This window comes from Pyrus communis, chromosome 9, assembly GCF_041283825.1.
Source record: "Pyrus communis isolate YQ-2024b chromosome 9, ASM4128382v1, whole genome shotgun sequence".
Taxonomy (NCBI): Eukaryota; Viridiplantae; Streptophyta; class Magnoliopsida; order Rosales; family Rosaceae; genus Pyrus; species Pyrus communis.
The window spans coordinates 4,794,973-4,816,592 of record NC_142573.1 but is presented as its reverse complement, the minus strand read 5'-3'; the positions used below and the strand labels follow the sequence as shown (position 1 = coordinate 4,816,592).

The 21,620-nt window shown below is 34.8% G+C and overlaps 1 protein-coding gene and 1 long non-coding RNA gene across 8 annotated transcripts; one reads left to right on the top strand and one right to left on the bottom strand.

The window, feature by feature from the left end:
* Positions 1 to 1,380: 1,380 nt before the first annotated feature.
* On the top strand, positions 1,381 to 7,220 carry LOC137740878 (uncharacterized). 7 transcript variants are annotated; one of them, XM_088699884.1, is made up of 9 exons: positions 1,381 to 1,665; positions 1,753 to 2,090; positions 2,198 to 2,251; positions 2,451 to 2,957; positions 3,171 to 3,320; positions 4,789 to 4,893; positions 5,053 to 5,100; positions 5,239 to 5,672; positions 6,423 to 7,220. In XM_088699884.1, the coding sequence occupies exons 2-9, from the start codon at positions 1,760 to 1,762 to the stop codon at positions 7,053 to 7,055; spliced, it is 2,262 nt and encodes a 753-aa protein (XP_088556010.1). In that variant the 5' UTR covers positions 1,381 to 1,665; positions 1,753 to 1,759; the 3' UTR covers positions 7,056 to 7,220. The 7 variants fall into 7 exon arrangements, with proteins under 7 accessions (XP_088556010.1, XP_088556011.1, XP_088556009.1 ...); XM_088699885.1 differs by having other exon boundaries at positions 1,467 to 1,602; XM_088699883.1 differs by having other exon boundaries at positions 1,467 to 1,602; positions 2,421 to 2,957.
* Positions 7,221 to 12,132: 4,912 nt separating this feature from the next.
* On the bottom strand, positions 12,133 to 13,327 carry LOC137738743 (uncharacterized). The gene is made up of 2 exons (XR_011069052.2): positions 13,150 to 13,327; positions 12,133 to 12,735 (listed from the first exon to the last, which is right to left on the bottom strand). It is a non-coding gene; the product is annotated as an uncharacterized LOC137738743 (long non-coding RNA).
* Positions 13,328 to 21,620: the final 8,293 nt, after the last annotated feature.

The following is a 21,620-nucleotide window of genomic DNA, read 5'->3' as shown; positions in this document are numbered from 1 at the left end:
TAACATTAAACGTACTTAAATAAATAAACAAATTTTTAATTAATTATGCTTGTTTGTAATGCTATGTTTTCTCTGTATTTAAAATTAAATTATCAGAATTGAATAGAGAGTTTTATTTTCAAAAAACAAACTAAGTACACACTTACAAGGCATAAAAATAAAAAATATATATTTGTGAATAGTAATCGCCTTTATCTTTGCCCTTTGTCTTCTTAAACGAATAGACTTGCATAAAGGCAATTACTGTTTAGAGTGAATAGTAAATGCAATTTCACTGCCCTTGCCCTTCGTCTTCTCAAAAGGGTGAACTTGCACAAAGACTATTACTGTTCAAAGTGAATAGTAAAGGCGATTTCACTACCCCTACACTTGCCCTCCTACAATAGGTGGAGTTACTTTTAGTATTTTCCAACCGAAATGCTAATTCTCATGTGGCATGACGTGAATTAACAATAAAAAAGGTTGTTCACAGCAACTTCAAATTCATTTTTAATTGATAAATAAATGCTTTTATCATTTTTATTGTTGTTTTTTTTTCTAAAAATATTTTTTACAATTATTAAAAGTAAATAATGTGATAAATAATACTTTAATTTGACATATCGGGTAGAGAACAAAACTTTAAGAGTAATGCTAGGTACACCAAAATTTTAAACCAAATTTGCAAATCAAATTATGTGTCACCAACAGGAAATAAATACATTAATCAACACTTAAGTAATATTCTAATCATCAAGACCCACATCATTAGATTTACAAAATTTGGTTTAAAAATTTGGTCCACCTAACATTTTCCATACATTAAAAAAAAAAAAAATTAAAGTGCCACATAGGCTTTCAAATTCAAATATTATGTTTAAAATTTCACTTTTTGTTTGGAGATGATCATATGTCAAATTTTTTGTTTCTCCAACGAAATTGTCAAATATTATTTTCTTATATGTGTAGAGCTTTAAATGGTTGTATTTATTAAAGAAATTGTTGATAGTATCAACCCCACATAGTAGGTTGACTACTTCTCATATTGTCAATTAATTTTATGGTGGAATCTCAACTTTCTTCATAATATAAGAGGAAATTGTTCTGCGTGTGCAGGCCAACAACCACACGTGCTCCACGTCACCTGATTTACATTGTCCACGTGTTAGACTTGAAAATTTGCCACACGTGAGGAAGCATATAGAGAGTATCAATCACACATTCAGAAAATGAGAGACCTTACATGTGCTTATAAGTATTTGGGTTACTTCCCATATTGCCTATTGGTTTTATGTTAGAACCCAAACTTCTTCACCTACCATAAACTAATCAAAAATAAAATTGATGTTGACATCAAATTTGACTCCTAATCACAAAGGCATCAAATCCAGTTAGCAAATTATACTTCCGTTGGAAGAATTTTTTATATCAAATACGCACAATAGCTTCTCCCCTAGAATTTAACATCCCCTTTGGAGATGCTCTTTGGTGGGGCATATTCTTCTGAGTCTTTTGCCTAGTCTTTTTTCATTGCTCATTTTGCTATCTATATATAGATCATATATACATCAGAAGTTTACTCACTCCAACCGCGCAGAGTGGGAATTTACTTAAGCTAAGCTCGTACGTAGATTCATAGTTGCACATTAATTATTTTTTTGAAGATTACAACTACTCGATCGAGCAGTGAGTTTAATTATTTTGATTTCTTTCATTATTTTCTTAATCAATCGAAGTAATATCACTTTATATAAATAATTATATTAATTGCAGATTGAACATGGGAGCTACAGTTGTTCCTAGTGTAATTGCTAATCTTAAAGTTCTTGGTCATGATAATTATGAGGATTGGAGTTTTCGGTTTAAAACCTACTTGTTGGCTGAAGATCTTTGGGAGGTTGTGGGAGGGACCTCTGAACCGCCTAGACCAGAAGATGGTGAAGCTGAATTTATGGTTTGGAGGAAGAATAATGCCAAAGTTCTACATGCAATCCAGAGTTGTTGCGGGGATGATATTTATTTTTTTATCCGGGGCATTAGCACGGCCAAAATCGCCTGGGATACTTTGGCTGAAAAGTTGAAGCCGGCTGATCAAGCCTTGGAAAACACAGGTACGTGTACGCACGTACTACATGTCTCCTTTCCAAGTTAATCCCAATATAACTGTCAAGATCGAGTTTTCTTCTTCTATTTAAATCACCGTGTGTGATCGATGCAGATGTTGTGCCTTTGATGCCACATGAATTGAATACCGGTCTGACGCTGAATGAGGGTACGTATTATGCATGTGATCTTTACTGCAGCATGCATGAATCTTTATTGTCTTGTTTAATTTTATTAGATTTAGTTAATTATCTTTTATTTTCAACTATATACATAATTCATCCACAAATTATTGACGTTTAGTTAACAAACAATCCATATATAATATTACTTGACAGATTTCGACCAAAAAAAATATTACTTGACAGATTATTATAACACTAACGGCGACTTCAATGAGTTCCCCCATCATCAACCCTTGATTCATGCTGTTGCAAAAGGTGACTGGGATTATGCAAAGAACTATCTTACTTTGCATCCCGACGCAGTCAGAGAGAGAGGTTCATTGTCAGGCTCGACAGCTCTTCACATGGCAGTTTCAATGGAAAACAAACATATGGCAAAAGAATTAATAGAATGGATGACCGAGGAAGACTTGGAAATAGAAGACGCTAATGGTGTCACAGCTTTAGCTCTAGCTACGCTAATAGCACCCGAAGTGGCTAGATGCATAATCGAAAAGAACAAGAGATTACTTTGCATACCATGCAATCCTCTGAATATGATCCCACTGATTAAGGCTTGTCACGGCGGCCAATGGGAATTGGCTCGCTATCTGTATTCAGTTACCCCATTGGAAGCTTTGACGTCGACCCAAGACAACTGTCGGACTAGCGCTGACCTGATTTCCCACTGTTTTAGCTCCAAAGAACTCGGTACTTAAATGTTTCAAATACAATATTCGTATGTGCACATTTTCTGAGTCTCTGACACACTTTCTAATTGAGGTGGATCGTTTCATTATATGTAAGATCCATCTGTATTTGAGAATGTGTTATTTTTGCTGCTTAAATAGCATTTTCCTAACAAATATTGATTACTTATTTTTTGCCATATGTGTAATTCTTCGTCTTTTTACCATATTGTAGATATTGCATTGGATTTAATTCAGCGTTGCCCAAACTTGGTCTTTGCCACAAACTCTACTGGGAAAACACCTTTACAAGAATTGGCTTGTATTCCCTCTCTCTTTTTAAGTGGAACGCATCTCACATTCTGGCAACAATGGATCTATAACAGTTAGTAATTGCACTCTATTCTATAATTTTATACTTGATTAATTTCTCTGTCCCTTTAGTCGGGTGGGCACTGGCCGGTTTTTCAATCAAAATGTCCTAAATGTTATACATGCATGCAAGGATACCTGCACACAATTCACGCAATTTCATTTATCTCAAAACTCCATATATTTTTATTTTTATTTTTTTGATACTTATATTGAAAAAATGAAAAATCATTTTATGTATGGATGAAAATACTATCTCCGATCTCTAAATTAGAAAAGTTTGAGATAAACTAAAATTCAGAAGAGAATTCTGAATATAGTTTGTGATAAACCAGTTTTCTTGTATAACTTAGCTATTTATAGTGGAAGAGACCCATGGGTCATCTACTAGTTGGTCGTAGCAGGCTAGCAAGCCAACGATTCTCCCTTCCCTTGTCTGCTTAGATGCCCGTAGGTTGTAAAGCCCAAGGGCCATACGTGCTCAACATCATCCAATTTGTGTTGTTCTTGTATTTGGTTAATTCAAAAACTCGTCACACGTGGGGGAGGGGGGGTGGAGCGTGTAATGATATGAAGGTAAAAAGTTCCTCATTGGTGAAAGGAGAAATCTTGCAAGTGCTTATCAAGGGTTCAGCTACTCCTCATATTGACAATTATTTTTATGGTGAAATCTCAACTTCCTTCAAAGCCGAGGTACGAGGGGTCGACAACCATGTCCCTCAAAGAAAAAAGAAAAATCTGGTAGAAAGCTTGGCAAGATTTGAGACCTGGGGCCTGCTAGTTGTTGGTTTTGCTGGTCCTTAAGAGGGTTGGTCTGCTTTATCCTAATGGAGATGATTGTTTCTCACGATGTCGAAAGTATTTCTGTCAAATTGAGCCTATAGTCCATTTGACACGCTATGATTGCGCATGATTAATTTATGTCTCCACGCTATGCTTTTCTTCACTAGTTTAAGTTAAGAAATAGTAATACAACACGCCAAAACCTAAGTGTCTCTTATGTTTGTCTTCACCAGTAAGTCCCTTACAAACCATAAAAGACAAAAAAGACAAACTTATATTCTGCTGTACTCGTATAAAAATGTGTTTCATGTTCGAGTTCACAGATCCATTTCACAAGTTTCTTAGGGTGAGATACGATGATTTTTATACTGGCACGACTTCAATATGTAGTGGCAGTTAAGGTTTAGGGTTATGGGTTAAATTAGAATTTTGGCAAATATTATAATGTGGGTTATTTTCCCTCTTGAGTTTACTTTTCAGTGTAAAATTGAAGTGTAAACAAATTTAATGTGTACTATTAATGTTTATTAGTGTCCATTGCGTGCTTTGTTAATCATTTATTTTGGGTATGCAGCTACACGGACATGAATATGTATATAGTAAAAGAAAAGGTTCAATGTTTCACAGACATAAATATTTATACAGTAAAAGAAAGGTTCTACATATTGATTAGATGCATGTGTTTATTTTCTTGATAGGTTTAAACATTCCACATGCTTCTGGGATCCGTGATGTTCGTATAGATGTTCTAAAACAAGCCAATGACCCGGTTAACGATCAAAGGGGTCTCATAATTCGCTTGGGTATGTAATATCCATGTGAAATGGCACTATGCATTTTTTCCAGTACATATATAGTAAAATGACAGTTATGTCAGGCGCATCTTTTAATTACTTCGTTATAGATCTAATTAACAAATTCGTTGAATAGCTAATGCAAACATCTTTGTATTTGCAATGTAGTTATGGCTTTACTGCGAGGGCTCGTCTCAAATCTCCGTAAACTTTTAGGTAATGCCTTTTTTTTTTTTTTTTTTTTTTTTTCAAATTTAGGTAATACTTCATGTCAACACTCCGTTATTCTGTTCTTTCACTTTTGGTCGTACTTTTTGAAATTTAATGATTAATAATTTTTCTATGTCAACCTAGGAATCGATCACATATACAAATTGAAACAGATCCATGTTCAATCTCTTGAAGTTTTACAAGGCATGTGCAAAATGACAGAAGGTTTAAGCCTTAAACAAATGCAAGGAAGTTCCGTACAAACAGCACTCTTCAAAGCTGTTGAACATGGGAATGATGAGTTTCTCCGTCAGCTGTTTACTGCAAATATCCTAGCTTTAGGGATACATGACGAAAATGCAAAGAGCATGTTTCAGTTTTCCATTGAATGCCGTCAAGAAAAAGTCTATAACTTTTTCCATGAATTTATCCGAATCATGAATGTTCGTGCTGAATCCAGAGTAGATAAGTTCAACAATACTTTGCTACATTCAGCAGCAAGGTTATCCCCACCTGCACAGCTTAAACATATCCAATGTGCAGCATTGCAGATGCAGAGAGAGTTACAATGGTTCAAGGTTAGAATTTCTTCCTATATATATATATATATTGTTTTCTAATCAACAATTTCAATTTCACTATACTATTAATCAAATTTTAAGTTCGACTCTCATAGATAATGAGTTTAATATCTAATTATGATTGATGCAATATTTGACTACTAAAACGTGGCCTCATTAAAACCAATATTGGAGTATTCTAGTTAAACATTACCTCTCTTAGGATATCTCTCAATTAAGCCGGGACCACATAATAGCTTAATCAGAGGTTTACGTTTTTTTTTTTTTTTTTTTTTTTTTTTTTTATTTTATTTGAACAAACAATGTATCTACACTAAGGGGGAGGATGTGGGTTTAGTCTCACAATATGCTAGTAATAATGTGGTTCAAATTCGCCATTGGCGAGAATCGAACCTAAGACCTCTCACTTACAAGTGAAGAGGAATATCACTAGATCATAGTACTAAGTGACGTCAATAAGAGGTTAAGACTTTATTATTCTAACCATATTGGGCCATAAGATCACTTCGACAATCAAGTCATTCAAATAATAAGTTACTCGAGAATAAAGTAATTGCTTGACAAGTCATTGATAGTTTGATCCTCACAGTTATGTTTACAAAAACAACCAAAATAAAAATGAAATCACAAGAATGAAAATTTGATTACTGTTACGAACTCAGGGTGCTAGGTTATTTGGGATAAGTATCTTTGAAGAAAATAAATTAAATAACGAAATTTGAGTTTCTTCTATTCACTGAAATGCAGGAGGTGGAGAAAATTGTGCCTGCCAAGTTTCTTGAAGTTGTAAACTATACAGATGGCATGACTGCCCGTGATCTATTTACTAAGAACCACAAGGAATTGGCAAACGAAGGTGAAAGATCAATGAAAGCAACAGCAACTTCTTGTACGGTTGTAGGTGCTCTTATTGTTACAATCATGTTTATTGCAGTATTCTCAGTTCCTGGTGGAACCAAGGCAGGCTATCCCGTGTTCTTAAATAAAAGGATCTTTATGGTCTTTATAGTTGCTGATGTCTTTTCACTTTTTTCTTCCACAACTTCGGTGGTAACATTCTTAGGAATCCTCAACTCGCGTTATGATGAAGATGATTTTCTTAAATCATTGCCAACAAAGATGGTTATAGGACTTTTCACCCTCTTCTCCTCTATGGCTACCATGGTGATTGCGTTTTCTTCTACCCTTTTTCTTATGCTGGAAGCAAAAGAGTGGATAGTGGTTCCGATCATTTTACTTGCTAGTGTTCCGATTGTCTCCTTCGTATGGATGCAATTTTCCCACCTTGTTGAGATCTTCATTTCTACTTACGGAACTGGAATATTTGTGGCCAACGAAAAAGGCAAACCTTGGCCTTTCAGCTCTCTTAGACTGTTTTAGTCATTTTGTTTGATATTTGTTTTGGTCACTTTTGAGGAAGTTTTTAGGATTTGTTTAAAGAATAATGATAAATGGTTTATGTATGCTCTTTCTGTTTTTGGGCCTAAAGAATGTATAATTAATGTACGCGTTCTGGATTTGGTAATAAACTCCAACTTCAATCTCCGTATTGGCATGAAATTCAGTTTTTGTTTATGGGCAAATCCTACCCATATATGAAAAGAAAATACGATAAGAACATTGTTGAAAAATCCTGAATTTTTAGGGATGAATTGGATGATGGTGCAAAGGGAGTCCCTGTTTATAAACTGTTTGCATCAAAGCATCTGTTTTGCAAAGGTCGTGACTAAAAAACACTCAGACATTGCATTATTTCATGTAGGCTAGCAACGATGAAATATACCAATCTAGTTCAGTACTAAATGCTCTTGGGACTTTTTGAGCGAGAAGAAATCTTGTTTTGGTGTGGTGTTTGTGAGAATAATATAACTTGTAGAAGCCGATGAAGAAATCATATATGAGAAGAAACCATATATGATCTTCAAAGTTGTCCTCCTTTATGTCAGATTCACAATGCTCAACTGAAAATGGGTCTTGGTCAATCGGTGAGCGTTATCTTTTTGTGATAGCAGAGGTCTGCCACCCTTATATAGACAATTAATATATTGTTGTAAGCCTATTTAACTGAAGAATTATAGAGAAGAGAGAGGTGTGATGCACATAGAAATAGAGAGATTTGGTTCTGAGGTATGTGTTATCTAACCTCATTGTGTCTTTATTTATAGTAGGAGAGAAGGTAAATCCCTTACCCTTCAGATAATACAACTAAAATAGGACACATTCTAAAAAATATAATAGAGTCTCAATAGGATTTACACAATCATATTCCTAACCTAATTAGGATTGCAACACTTCCTTTTAAGTATGTAAATATTCAAACAAAAAAATGCGGTAGGAGTCCATCTATGAAGGTCATGATGGTCACAATTTGGAGATGGCATTCAAATTTGACACAAGACAACAAATTATCACCAACGTATGGACAAAGGTAGCACAAACTTTTGCTTAGTTTCAATTCCATGATACAGTCTGGTGGGATTTTTTACATACTACCATCAACAAGAGGTTGAGTGAAAGAAATGAATTATTAAGTGTTTTAAATTTTAATTGCACTCTTTGGGTATCCTAATAATATAGTTTGAGTTCAAGAAATTGCCAACTTCCGTAACAAATTTGTTTGTAAGTTCGAAGAAGAAAACAAAGCATTGCAAAAGAATAGTTGCTACACTTCGCAATTTGGCTTGAAGTTTACTCGAATAAAACTTGAGGAAGAGTTTTTCAAGAAGATGAATATGATGCAGTACATTACAATATAAGTATGGTCCCTATATTAAATATGGATATCGGTGGCTTCTCATTTATCGAAGTCATGGTTTTTATTAGGTTGCATTGTAACTGTATTATGTTTTCTTTAGATTTAATTATCTCTTATATCAATGAAATATATCTTCCTATTTAAAGGGCTTCATATGTAAGTTTGGACAGACTTAAATGAATTGAACAATGTATTTACTGTGTGCAATTGAAGTAAATGAGTGTCTCTTCCTTCTAAAATCAAGCGTTTAGCTTGGTCATATGAGTGAATCCATGATTAATGACATCAAGCGAACCTATTACTCCTAGTTGAGTGATTTTTAAGTGATATATCCCTCGTCTCCCCGAGACTCCTTGATTCTTCACGCGTCACATTTCCTCAGGTATTTTACATGTCTGCAGTGCAATTTAGTTTTTGTTAATGCCTTGGTAAATTGTTCCATAATAGTACTACCAAAATATATGAATATCTTCATTCCATATTTCCTTTTATGCTCAACGAAATACTACACCGCTCAAACTTGGTTTATTTAAACATTTTTTATGCTCAAGCCAGGCTTCACTTTCTTCTGAATCGAGCTGAGCTTGAGTTAGCCTATAAACTCAAGCTTGATACCAAGCTTAAGCTGTTTTGAGCCATTTCCTTCGTGAAAGTTCTTCTCATCGGTGTGTGAGAGTTTCCCTATTCCGTCGATCTCGTAGCCGCCGACCCTAGTTATGGTTTGGGTCGGTGGCAGTCCCCTTTTCCTTCTCTTTCCTATTTCCTTTTACTTCCTTTCTTTTCAGTCTGCTTCTTCCTTTGCTTTTTGGCCTGCTCGCCCCTTTCCTGTACCCTTTCTTGCCTTTGATTGTTCTGTCCTCAGCCCTCATTTCCCTCTTTGTTGTCCATCCTCCCTGATGCTTCTCCTCTTTTCGTTGCATTCCCTTTCCTATTTCCTTTCCGTTTTCCCTTTCCTTCCCCTCTCTGTTGTCCATCCCTCTTCCCGATTCTCTTCCACCTCACTCTTGGAGAGTGCGTAGAGCTCCGGCTCGGGTGTTTGCACCAACTCCTTCCATCTGTGTGCCTAAGTTGGCACTGTTGCTTGTGGGTTGCTTCTTCCCACTAGCTTCCATTGTTTGGGTCTTTGATTGGTGGCTGCAATTTCTAGAGTGCTCTTTGGAGGATGATCGAGTCTTCTGTTCTTCCACTGATGGGGCTTTGCTCGGCTTGATTTCAGGCGGGAGTTGAAGTCGTGGATTGTGGATTGCGGCGTTCCGTTGCGCAGCTGGTGGCAGGCTTCTACGGAGTGTGTGTGGTTTCTCTGTTTTGGTCTCAAAACTCGGTTTGGGCTCTTTTTGGGTTACTTTTGGGGTCCTATTTTGTTGTGTGCTTATCTTGTATATTTGGGCCTCCTTATGTAATTAAGTTTGTTGTTTAACGGTAATGAAATTACCTTTGACCAAAAAAAAAAAGGACAACGCATTGTAATAAAATAATAAATAGTACACAACTACTATAACACAAAATTTCCGAACATACACTTTAAGATAGTCATAGAAACGTGTTTACTTTTGATGATTGGAAACCAGGTAGGAGGCCAAGTCATCATGCCTGTAGTTTTTTAAAAACACAAGAAGATGAGGGGACATGATATCGATCTCCACATTAAAAACAAGCAAAACTGAATATAGTCAAATCTAATTTAAGGAAAAAAAGTAAACATAATTGTTTAATAGTAAAATTTTTAATATGATAACCCCACGGGGTTGGTCAAGTGGAAAGTGATCAAAGATTTAAAACACCTAACTGGCTCATCTAACTTCTAGCTCCCACAGATGCACTCTTTAGGCCACTAACTTTGATTTGGCGTGCCGTTTGACATGAGGGTTAAAAGTACGTTGTTGCATCATGTGGTATCAAAGCTGTATATGAAAGGCAATCAGACCATCATTAATGTGTGGCGTGGATGGATAAACTTCTTGAATAGAACCCAGTTCAGGTTATCTCATAACAAATACAAGCTACTATGATTCAAACATACGAATGTTCAAGTATGGCTTGTTTCTTATAAAACCAATCATCATGAGCCGAGGTGTGACAAATCAAACACGAGCCAAACCCAATACAATCTCAAATTGTTTTAAACCGACATACAGTTATATTCCTATTGATGGAAAATGTTCACATCTATGTTCCAATTTTTATATGAATTATATGTTCACATATGTGTTCCATTGTTTACAGCCCGGTTCCTTTGCTTTTTTGACGTGCGTAGTAGACTGTAGTTACTACTTATAATTAATGAGTGATCTGACAAATATGAAACGAGTAACACTACAAGTATTACATTTCTATTGTTTACAGCTCAGTTCCTTTGCTTTTTTGACATGCGTAGTACTGTAGTTACTAGATATATTAACGAGTAATCTGACAAATGTGAAATGAGTAACGCTACAAGTATTACATTTTTTATAAGTGTATTATTATTTTTAATAGAGGTAGGATCATCAATACAAGTCGATCTCATTTTTATTAGAAAAGTGGTACAACTAATAAAAATATGATAAGAGTAATATTTTTATAAGAAAAGAGAACAAGCAAAGTAATAGACATAGATGAGTATGAAAAAAAAAAAAAAAAAAAAAAAAAAAAAAACCCTAGTACGAAAAATAACCCATTTATGGTAAATATAATGTTTTTGAAATCACAGATTTGGCATCTTGAAGATGGACAAAGATTGTCTGCCCTCCCACTTCCGGTGTCTTTTTGTTTGTGTGGTCACGGTTAAGCCACGTCAACATTTTATATTACTATTCATTTTTGTCCTATTATCTCTATTAAAGAAAAACGATATAAAATGTTGACGTGGTTTAACCGTGACCATACAAAACAAGAGGGCACGAGAGAGCAGACAATTCTTGTCCCTTGAAGATTGTGGAGGATTCCTCCTCAAAAAGTGATGTGGCTACTCTTGTGTGTATTAATTAAGCAAAGATCAATCCTCTTTTTACTTCTTCTTGTTGTAATATATTTTCTCTAAATAATAGTATGCGTGTGTACCGGCGAATTTAGGATTCAAATTTTGGAAGGTTTTAGTGTTAAAGTACAAGTTTTTAAATAGAAACAGAGCGTGAAGTGCGCAATTTTTTTTTTTTTAGTTTATTCACTCAGGCATTTCGTCAAATAATTTATAGGCTTATTGTGTCGGTCAAACCATGTTGCACATATCAACAGATACCGATATATGCTAAAGCAATCTGATGAGTAATATCGAGAGAATTTGTTGAGTGCTTTCGGCACAACCTGTTGGGAAATACCTAGCTGACATTCTATCAACCACTTAGTAGGCACAAAAAAAAAAAAAAAAAAAAAAAAAAAACCCATACCAAACATCTAGAGAGTCCTCAAAAAACCTTCACATAGATTGTGTTCGAACTCTCAATGTACATCTACCCCTGTGTGCGTGTATATATATTTAGTAGGTATATATAGGATAAGGATCCTCTCTTAAGCAAATGGTGAGGATCCTCCTGACCAGGCTCATCGAGCCGTTCAAATTTTATCTAACGGCTACAATTATTATAACTTTTAGAAGAGCCTCATGTTTATAGTCGTTGGATAAAATTTGAATGGCCCGATGAGCTTGGTCAAGAGGATCCTCACCATTTGCTTAGGAGAGGATCCTGATCCGTATATATATATATATATCCAATGACCAATGGAAGATCTTGATCCGTATATATGTCAACTAAATAATGGGTAAGTTGCCCCTCCATTGTCTGTTGAAGTTTGCTTCCTACGACTCCTATTTTCTATATAAATACAAACTCCACACAACATCAAAGGAAGAAGTAAGAGGAAGGGAGAAAAGAGAGGAAGAGGAGATGAGATAATAGAGAGAGTTATTTTTGTACTTCTATTATTCTAAATTATAATGAAAGCATCACTGCTGCCCGAAGGACGTACTCCAGTCACGCTGACTATAGAGGAACCTCGTAAATTTTGTGCCTTGTTTCATTTATTCCACTGCACACACCATCGATTTTACAACATGAGAAGCTCTCGTGTCAGTGAAAAGCACAACGTCACAAATCATGTTCACCTCTGTCACCTGGAATCTCACAAATAAGAAAATCTTTTCATTTCATCTTAAAATCTTTGTACTACTGATTTTCCTGAAGCAAATATATATATGTTGTGGTATGATTGTATATCATCCTTTGCAGCCATGTAAACAGCGTCAGAACTCCAACAGCGTCAGAACTCCAACTTGCAGAGATCGGATTGAAATACTTTCTTCTTCAAAGTTGTTCATCTGCCTAGTACCTACAACATATCAAATTTTCAGAAAATTTCAACGGTGCAATCATCACAGATGCCTGAAATACCAAACCAGTTTCCAATTTCCGCAGAAAATTGAACAGGCATCTTATGAGTACCAAAACTCCATTTTGGTAACTCAGATCGAAATTGTTTCTTCACGAAAATTGTTCGGTATCCTCTTATCCATATCATACTAAAATTTGAACTAAATCTAACGGTTTGATATTCTCAAAGTTGTAGACGCTATTAACTCCAAAACTTATGTGAACCGTTTCGACGTTTTCTAAACTCACCGGAGGAGGAACACCAATTGGAACTTATTGTTACTATTATTTCCTGGGTAACTAAAATAACTTCGAACTGTGAAACAATAATAAAAATAAAGGGTATGAAATAAAAGAAGGTTGGGCGGTGCACCTATTGTTGCTCCTTTTATTGCTGATATGTCCTCTGAGGACACCACTGAACGAGGAAGGCGAGATTGATGAGAAACAAAGAAAGTGCTCAGCTTTCTAAGCAGAGGAAGAAGTATTATGTGGAGGAGCTGAAGGATAAGGCAAAAGCAATGAGACCTTTTGAAAATATAACAAAGAAAATAAATAATTAAAAAAATAAAAAAATAAAAAATAAAAAAGAGGAAGTGGGAACATGATGCATCAGCACCAAGGAAATAATAAATAAAAAGGAAGAAAAGGTTTGAAAGGGTGCCGACATAAAAAAAATAAAAAAAGGGTATGATACTTTTTATTTATGTGAATGGTGTTGGTTTAAAATTCTTTTACAAATTCTATTTATTTTAAAGCAATTTATTTACCATGGACAGTTTTACCGCCTATTACTTTAAGTTTTTATTTATGTGAATGATGTTGAATTAAAGACATTGTCATAAGCTTTATTTATTTAAATGCAATTTATTTACTATGGCTGGAATTACCACCTATTTCTTTAATTTACGTATTGTATTTATCTTTTGTTACGATGAGTATATACAAAACCTGAAATTCCTTGATCAGATCAGAACCTGCAGTTTCTTGATCCTCATCTTATAAAATGATTGGACCCGAAGTTCCATCATACAAAAAAATCGGGCATGAAATCCCTTGATCCTCAAGATTAGGACATAAAGTTCCTTGATGAGTACAGTAGTTTGAAGTGTCGTAGTGCCTTAACTTAACTGTAATAAAGGCCATAAGAGTCTCAGTTTCTAGACTATTAAATAAGGACCATAAGTTCCTCATGTCCATACTCAAAATGGTTTAGCAGAAGCATTTATTAAACAGATGAAATTGATTAACCGTGCTCTGCTCACGAAAACAAAATTGCCAGTTTTTACATGGGTACATGCTATTTTACATAATGCATTATTAGTTCGGTTGAGACCTGTTGCCAACCATCAATACTTCTTAGTATAACTCATGTTTGGGCACAAGCCAAACATTATACATTTACGAGTTTTTGGATGTGTTATCTATATGCTTATTGCACTGCCACAACGTGCTGAAATGAGGCATCATCGCCGATTGGGCATTGATGTTGAACACCATTTATCATTCAATATTTGGAACCCTTGACTATGGATATATTTACTGCGTGGTTTGCATACTGTCATTTTGGTAAGACAATTTTCCCACCGTTAGGGGGAGAAAATATCGTTCCAGAAGAATGATGAGAAAAAACTGTTCCAAAATAACGAAGAGAATTTGTCTTATTTTGATTCACGAAGTAATCAACATGAAAATGAAGTAAGAATAATTGAATGATGCAACGATGCAATGATGTATCAATCAAATGCCAGATGCATTTGATGATGCAACAAAAGTGATGAAATCACATATACTTGCTGTAAATGTGCCTACAAAAATTGATGTCCCCGTTGGACAATATAGTGAGGCAGCAAATGATTTATCTGTTGCACGCCTGAAGCGTGGCAGACCTTCAGACTCAAAAGGTTTAGTCATTTGAATGAAGAAGAATATGACACTACTGAATTATTGCATGCCAGAAGCATGACAGTCGTCGCATAGATATACGTCCCAGAAAGGATAATCCGCGGACATGGAAATGTTGATGCCTCATGTATGAAACATGGTAGACATATAGGTTCCACTAACTTAACTCCTAAAAGTGGAGATTAAAATCCAAGCTCTATAATGCTCAAGAAGAGGTTATGATCCATATTCTCTAAATTACGACTATCCTGAAAGAGATAATATAACGTGCTTGAAGAGGCAATGGATATCCAAAAGAAATGAAAAGCTTTTATGCATGGACATGCATATGAGAATATGGGATCACGGATTGATGATAACTAATGGTAATTTTGGTTTTTATAAGTAGCTACTAAATTCATTAATGAGCTGTGTTGATATTGAGTCCTGTTCATTTTCGTCAACAAAAATTATTGGCCAAAAATGGAGAAAGACAATTCCATTACAATTTTGTAAGAACATGGAAAAATGGACCTATATACTTTAATATAATACAAATAGTCAAAACATGTTAAACCAATGAGGTTACGTATGGACATTTGTAATACAGTGAAATACACTCGCATGATATGACACAAGGTTACTAATTGAAACCTAAAATTATACTTTTGTAAACAAGTTCATATGAATGGAGAATTATATACGAAGGGTTGTAAGTCGCCCACATCATATCTCAATAAGTAAATCCCTCAAGTATACATGGGAGCAAATTGGTTTGTATAAATTCCAAAGGAAAATCCCTGAAGGATTCAAAGTGCTTGAAGTAAGCCCCCGAAGGGTAAAACATGAATTATGTACTCAATACTAATGGATGGTATAAATTGCCTTAGTGAGTACTATCATTATGATATTGTTGCAACATACTAAAATCTCTCGCAAGAGTCAACGACATTAAATTAGAACTCCTGAAGAGTCAAGAAAGATTACAAAGTGTTGAGGGGAATATTGTCTCGAGCTGCAGATCGAACAATATGCTAACACAAATCTTATCCATGATGTTTATGGTATTAAAGAATCATATGAATTGAAAATTATGCGTTGAATACTCAAATGATGTAGACAGTACGAATGATCATTTATCTTCGTGAGGGTAAAGATAAATTGATATTTGGTCTAGAATTACCACATCTTAGTGAAGTATATATTTTATTGTATTTAGCACAATACACTAAATGAAATAAAGCTTATTTATTAATATCTCCGAGAAATTACAGATACATGCATATACATGAGTTAAAACAAACAAACAGGAGGAGGTCTTCACAAAGGTTGCTCATGTGAAGTCTCAGTACTCGGCAGTACCCCAAAAGGGGAAGGCACTGGAAATTGATCGTGTGGTGCCCCAGTACTTGGCAAAACACCAGAAGGGGAATCAGTTGCCTTCGAAATCTAACCACGAATCTCTAGTGATCACTTTGAATCCGACTTTTGGATTCTAACATCTGGTCGAGCTTTCTTTTCATGCTCGTTAAGTAATTATTGGCAAGCACGTGCAATTCTCTGTTCTCGTGCTTGAGCCCTATGATCTCTTGTCTAAGACTTGCCACATCAGCCATCAATAATTCAACTTGGCAAGTTTGAGCAAGTAAGGGTTGACCCATATTGGATACAGAGCCCATACATTGAACACTGAGAGCCAAGGAGTCTTGAACGGCTGACTCATCAGACCGTTTTGAAAGGATTATGTTATCTTTTGGAGTGAAAAGATTCCTAGCTACCACTGTAGCGGTTATGTTATTCTTCATCACAAAGTCCTCAACTGTAAGAGGACCACTAGAAGATAAGAAAGACGGTATCCTGACGCGGCTCGTCTATATCACTCATAAGACTCAAATCTAAGCAAATGTTAAATGGGTAAGTCATTTTTCAGAAATGATGAAAACAAAAATGAGGTCAAATAAAATCTCAGAAGTTCAAGAATGGGAAAATTTCTTCAGGCAACAACTTTCTGAGCATATTCTTGAACACAATTGATGTCTCTATAAAAGAAGAGGCAACAAAGCCACTTGTTCAGAGATCGAAGAGGCACCACTCTTCGAATTTCAAAAGCCAGATTTTCTTGAATAAAGCTTTTTGGTACTTTTCAGACACAATCTCAGCTTTTCGGATATTACATGCAACTTTGTCAAAGATCTCTGACAAAGTTGAAAACGCGTAAATCGTTCTAATTACACCACAATTGCTTACAAGAGTAAAGGCACATCACCACTACTTGCTATTGGGAAATCCCTATATATGTCGACCTCTGTTCTCCACAACAAGGCAAACTTGCAAGAGTACCTAACTCTTCCTCATCTCCGAGAATGCATCTTCAACAAAGCATCTCGACCTCTGTTCTCCACCACCCTTGAATCAAATTTAGCTCTAGATAAATGAAGTAAATTCAGACCTTTGGAGGAAACCAAAAGGCTCTCCAGCCCAATTGAAGAACAAGCTTGTGGAAAGTCAAAAAGCACAACATATATGGTACTACTCATCATGGGGAGCATCCAAAAATAGATCCAGATTTTAACGAGTCAATCGAAGACTTGTGGTCATCCAAGGGGGAATGTTGTAGAACAGTGGATATAATTAAATAATGGGCAAGTTGCCCTTCCACTATCTACCGAAGCTTGCTTCCTACGACTCCTATTTTCTATATAAATACAAACTCCACACAACATCAAAGGAAGAAGTAAGAGGAAGGGCGAAAAGAGAGGAAGAGGAGAAGAGATAATAGAGAGAGTTGTTTTTGCACTTCTATTATTCTAAATTATAATGAAAGCACCATTGTTGCCCCGAGGACGTACTCTAGTCGCAATGATTGTAGAGGAACCTTGTAAATTTTGTGCCTTATTTCATTTATTCCATTGCACACACCATCGATTTTATAACAATATATATATTATTTTCCTTATATATTGTTTGTATATATTTTGGTGGCTATAGTTCACTCTCATTTACTACTACTCATTCACTTATTTTTGTCATTTGATTTATTCTTAAAACTAACAAAAATGCAAAAATTACTTGCTTAAAAATAAATAAATAAACTTTTTGCACAAGGAAAAGTTTGAAATTAAAAGGGAAGTCATTACTTGCACATACTATGAGTCTATGACTATCCTCCTATGTGTAACTTAACTAATGATTTGGGTTATGTGGTGTTTCAGACGGCAAATGCTCAAGGATTTATTGCATGAGGAGATACGGATATCACAGTCACATCTCTAAAAATATTTTGATGCCAAAAATGTAGGAGGTGGAGAGCATTCTTGGTCCTAAGGATTGTAAATATGTAAACAAAAATAATATGACACCACAAGAACTATTTACGAAGAATCATAAAATAATGGGGAAAGGGGTAGAAAATTCAATGAAGAAAACAACAATTCTTCTATAGTTGTAGGTGAGCTTATTGTCACCATAATGTTCGTTGCAACATTTATAGTTCTTGATGGAAATGATGAAAAGATAGGTTTTTCTACATTCTTAACTAAAATGGTATTCACAACATTTATAGTTTTAGATGCAATATTCTCACTTTTTTCTTCTACCACTTCAGTAATGCATATTTTTGGAGATTCTCATGCCATGTTATTCATAGAGATAATTATGCAGATCTTTGCCTACAAAAATGATAATAAGCCTTTCCACCCTCTTTTTATGTATTGCCCTCCATGATGCTTGTCTTTTGTTGTGCTATTTGCATTACGCTTGACGGAAAACCATAAATTGTTATTACAAGTATTTTGCTTGCTAGTGTTCCAATTGTTATCGACATATTTATTTCTGCGTATGGATGAAGAATGTTCGATGTGAACGGAAAACGCGGTTTAAGTTCCTATGTGATCTTTATTAATTTTGGATTTCTACTTTTTAAGAAGCTTGTAAAAAGATGCCACTCTATGTTCTTGAATCCTACAAATAAATCCAACTAAAATATTTATATTTACATTTATGAGTTTTCTTAATTTAATTTAATTTTTTTATTTAATTTTAATTTTTTTGGTGGTGGATTTCTATTTTCGAGTTAGTTACACTTGCATAAGGTCGGCCACTAGACTTAGGAACTAAGTTAAAACGCAATATAAGGACGAATATTAACTTGCACGTATATCTGTCCAGCCAAAAGATAGTGGGCTAAGTAATGTAAGTGGCACACTTATGGACTGACACATGACTAAATGAATTAGAGTTCTACAGTTGAGTGCAAGTGACATCTTGTTCGTTTGTAAAGAGGAGAGGAGAGAATTCTAGTCTCGTTTGTAGATGGGTTGTACAGTTGGATAACCAATCCAATTTGAAGACTACAAGAAAAATATCACGCACGTACAGGAGGGATTTGTGGAGGTTTTAAACTTATGATCAAAGTGATACGCATAATTTTGATAAAATTATTTCAAATATCAATGTAATAAATGCATATAATTTTTTTTTAAAATACGGATCTTCACATGTCAATATAACTGTTAAGATTTTTTTTTTTTTTTTTTTTTTTGATAAAAAATCATTAAAAATTCGGAAAAAGGTCACTTTTAAAAACCTATTTCTTGTTGTAAATATTAAATCATATTCTTCATTCCTCACGCCAATTTCTATTACAAGTTTTTATATCTTTGTTTTCTACATTCCAAATCTTTTCCAAAATCTCAGCAAGATTGATATGGACATGTGTAAGCATAGACACCGAAAATGTTATTAGAAATTAATGATGTGAGTTATAAAAGTACCAAAAATATGCATAAAATAATATAAAACTAAAAGAAAAAAAGCTGTTTTTAACCCTCTAAACGAAAGTTAAAATGCCAAAATTTATCTTGAGTAGTGACGATATGATGAGTTTGATTCGTCTCGTTGTTTCATTTCTAGAAAAATATCATAATCTTGAAATAGACACCGAAACCATTATTCACCACAAATGCCATAATATTATTGAGCAAAAAGAATATGGACATGTGACACAATCATATCAACTTATTCTAGTTGAATAAATATTAAATTATTGAATCATACATGAAAACCAATAACCATTGTAAATATTAACTGCTTACTGTTCAAAATGGGTGCATGAAGAGTGTTTTTGAGAGGTTAAAGCAGTTCACTATTCACATGAATAGTTACTGCCCCAACCCCATTCCCAAACTAAAATCCTTCAAAGTGAAACTGCCCTAAAGGCTTCTTTTTGGCTTTCATTTCTCTGCTGTATATGATTTGGTTTCGAAATCCTACTAGGATGAGGTATTGGAGCTGCTTGGCCACTAATGATGGATGAAAGGATACTTATCCATAAATCTGGATATTTATGTCCTTCAATGTGCAAAGTTTAACTTAATATGGATAAGAACTAGCATAAAGCTTTCAAGAGACGTCCTAATACCCAGTTTAAAAGAATAGTGTAAATTACATTTTATTCCCTTAATTTTGTATCACATAAAATCTCATACCTTATCTTTTAAACATTGCAGTATCATACATCAATTTAAGAATTCATTGCAATGTAATACCTTCGTCAACTTTTTTGTCAATTTTTCTATTAAATACTGACGTAATAAACTTGGACTCCACACTTTGTTGATACGAATATCATGTTTGAGCCATGTGGACAAAAAATTAATAAAAAGTTGTTATTATTTAAAAATGTTTGAAATTATGAAATTAAAAAAAAAAAGTTGAAGAGGATGGGGCCAAACGACATAGTTGGCCCAGGGTTATGTTTGTTCCTTCTTCTTCCTCCCGCAGCGCAGCTGCTGCTTTGCCCAGTCGCTCTTTTTTCTTGTGGTTGAGCTGCTGCCCAGTTTTGGCTACAGGGAAGAGACACCGTTATTTTTCCAATGTCGACGGAGAGACCGTGGCTAGCTAACAGGGAGGAGACTGAGGCAATCAAACCCCCGATCCCCATGTGGCGAAAACGACATCGTCATGGATAGAGGCAGTTCATAACTCACCGTTGCCCATCTACTGTGCCAAACCGCGATTCGCAATCCTCTCGATTCGATTGTTGACACCGCCGATGGCAACTACCTGATGAGCTTGGTCCTGAGATCCACAGTTCTATCCACCATGAACGGCGATCGACCAAACAGCGTGAACTCTGGGTGGGTCCTATTTGTGGCACCGAGAGCAGTGGAACGGCGGTGGTGGCGACTAGGGGTGATATTGGTAGATTACAGTACTAAAATACCAATTATCATACCAAATTTTTAGTATGAAAAAATCTATTACAATTATTGTGTCAAATTTTTAGTATACCGAATTTCAGCATGCTAAATAGTTCGGTTGGTATGGTATGATAATGGTAATTACTACTTTGTTTTGGACCATTCCTTTGAGCCAAAATTTTATTTATTTATTTATTTTTTTCAATCCAATTCAAGGTCCAAACGTGTTTTGACCACTATCTTTGAATTTCTAAAACTTTTTTATTTAATTATGAGAATTTTATAGAGATTCATTTAAGAAACAAGAAGTAAATAGATGGAATAATTGCTAAAAGAATTGAACATCCCTAAAAAAAATAATACAAAGATTCCTAAATTTCATCTCTACATTCTTTAAAATTGTACATAAATTAACTTGATAGACGAAATCAGGGAGAAAGACATCCCAATTTGATGAAGGAGAAGATGAGATTGACTACGAAGAGAGAGAGAGTTGCCGGAACAGGAGCAACATATATGAAGCCGATGGCTAGATGAGCGAAAAATGAAGAGTCACAGAGCAAGAAGGTTTAGATTTTTTATTAGAAAAGTAAAAGTTAGAGGGTGAGATGATTAGATAAGTGACTAGGAAAAAAATATAACGTTCATATATAATGATAATAATACCTAATTATATATATATATATATAAATGAATAAATGAATGATATAATATTAATAGTAGTGGTACAGTATGATATAGCACTGGTAATGATTTTGTT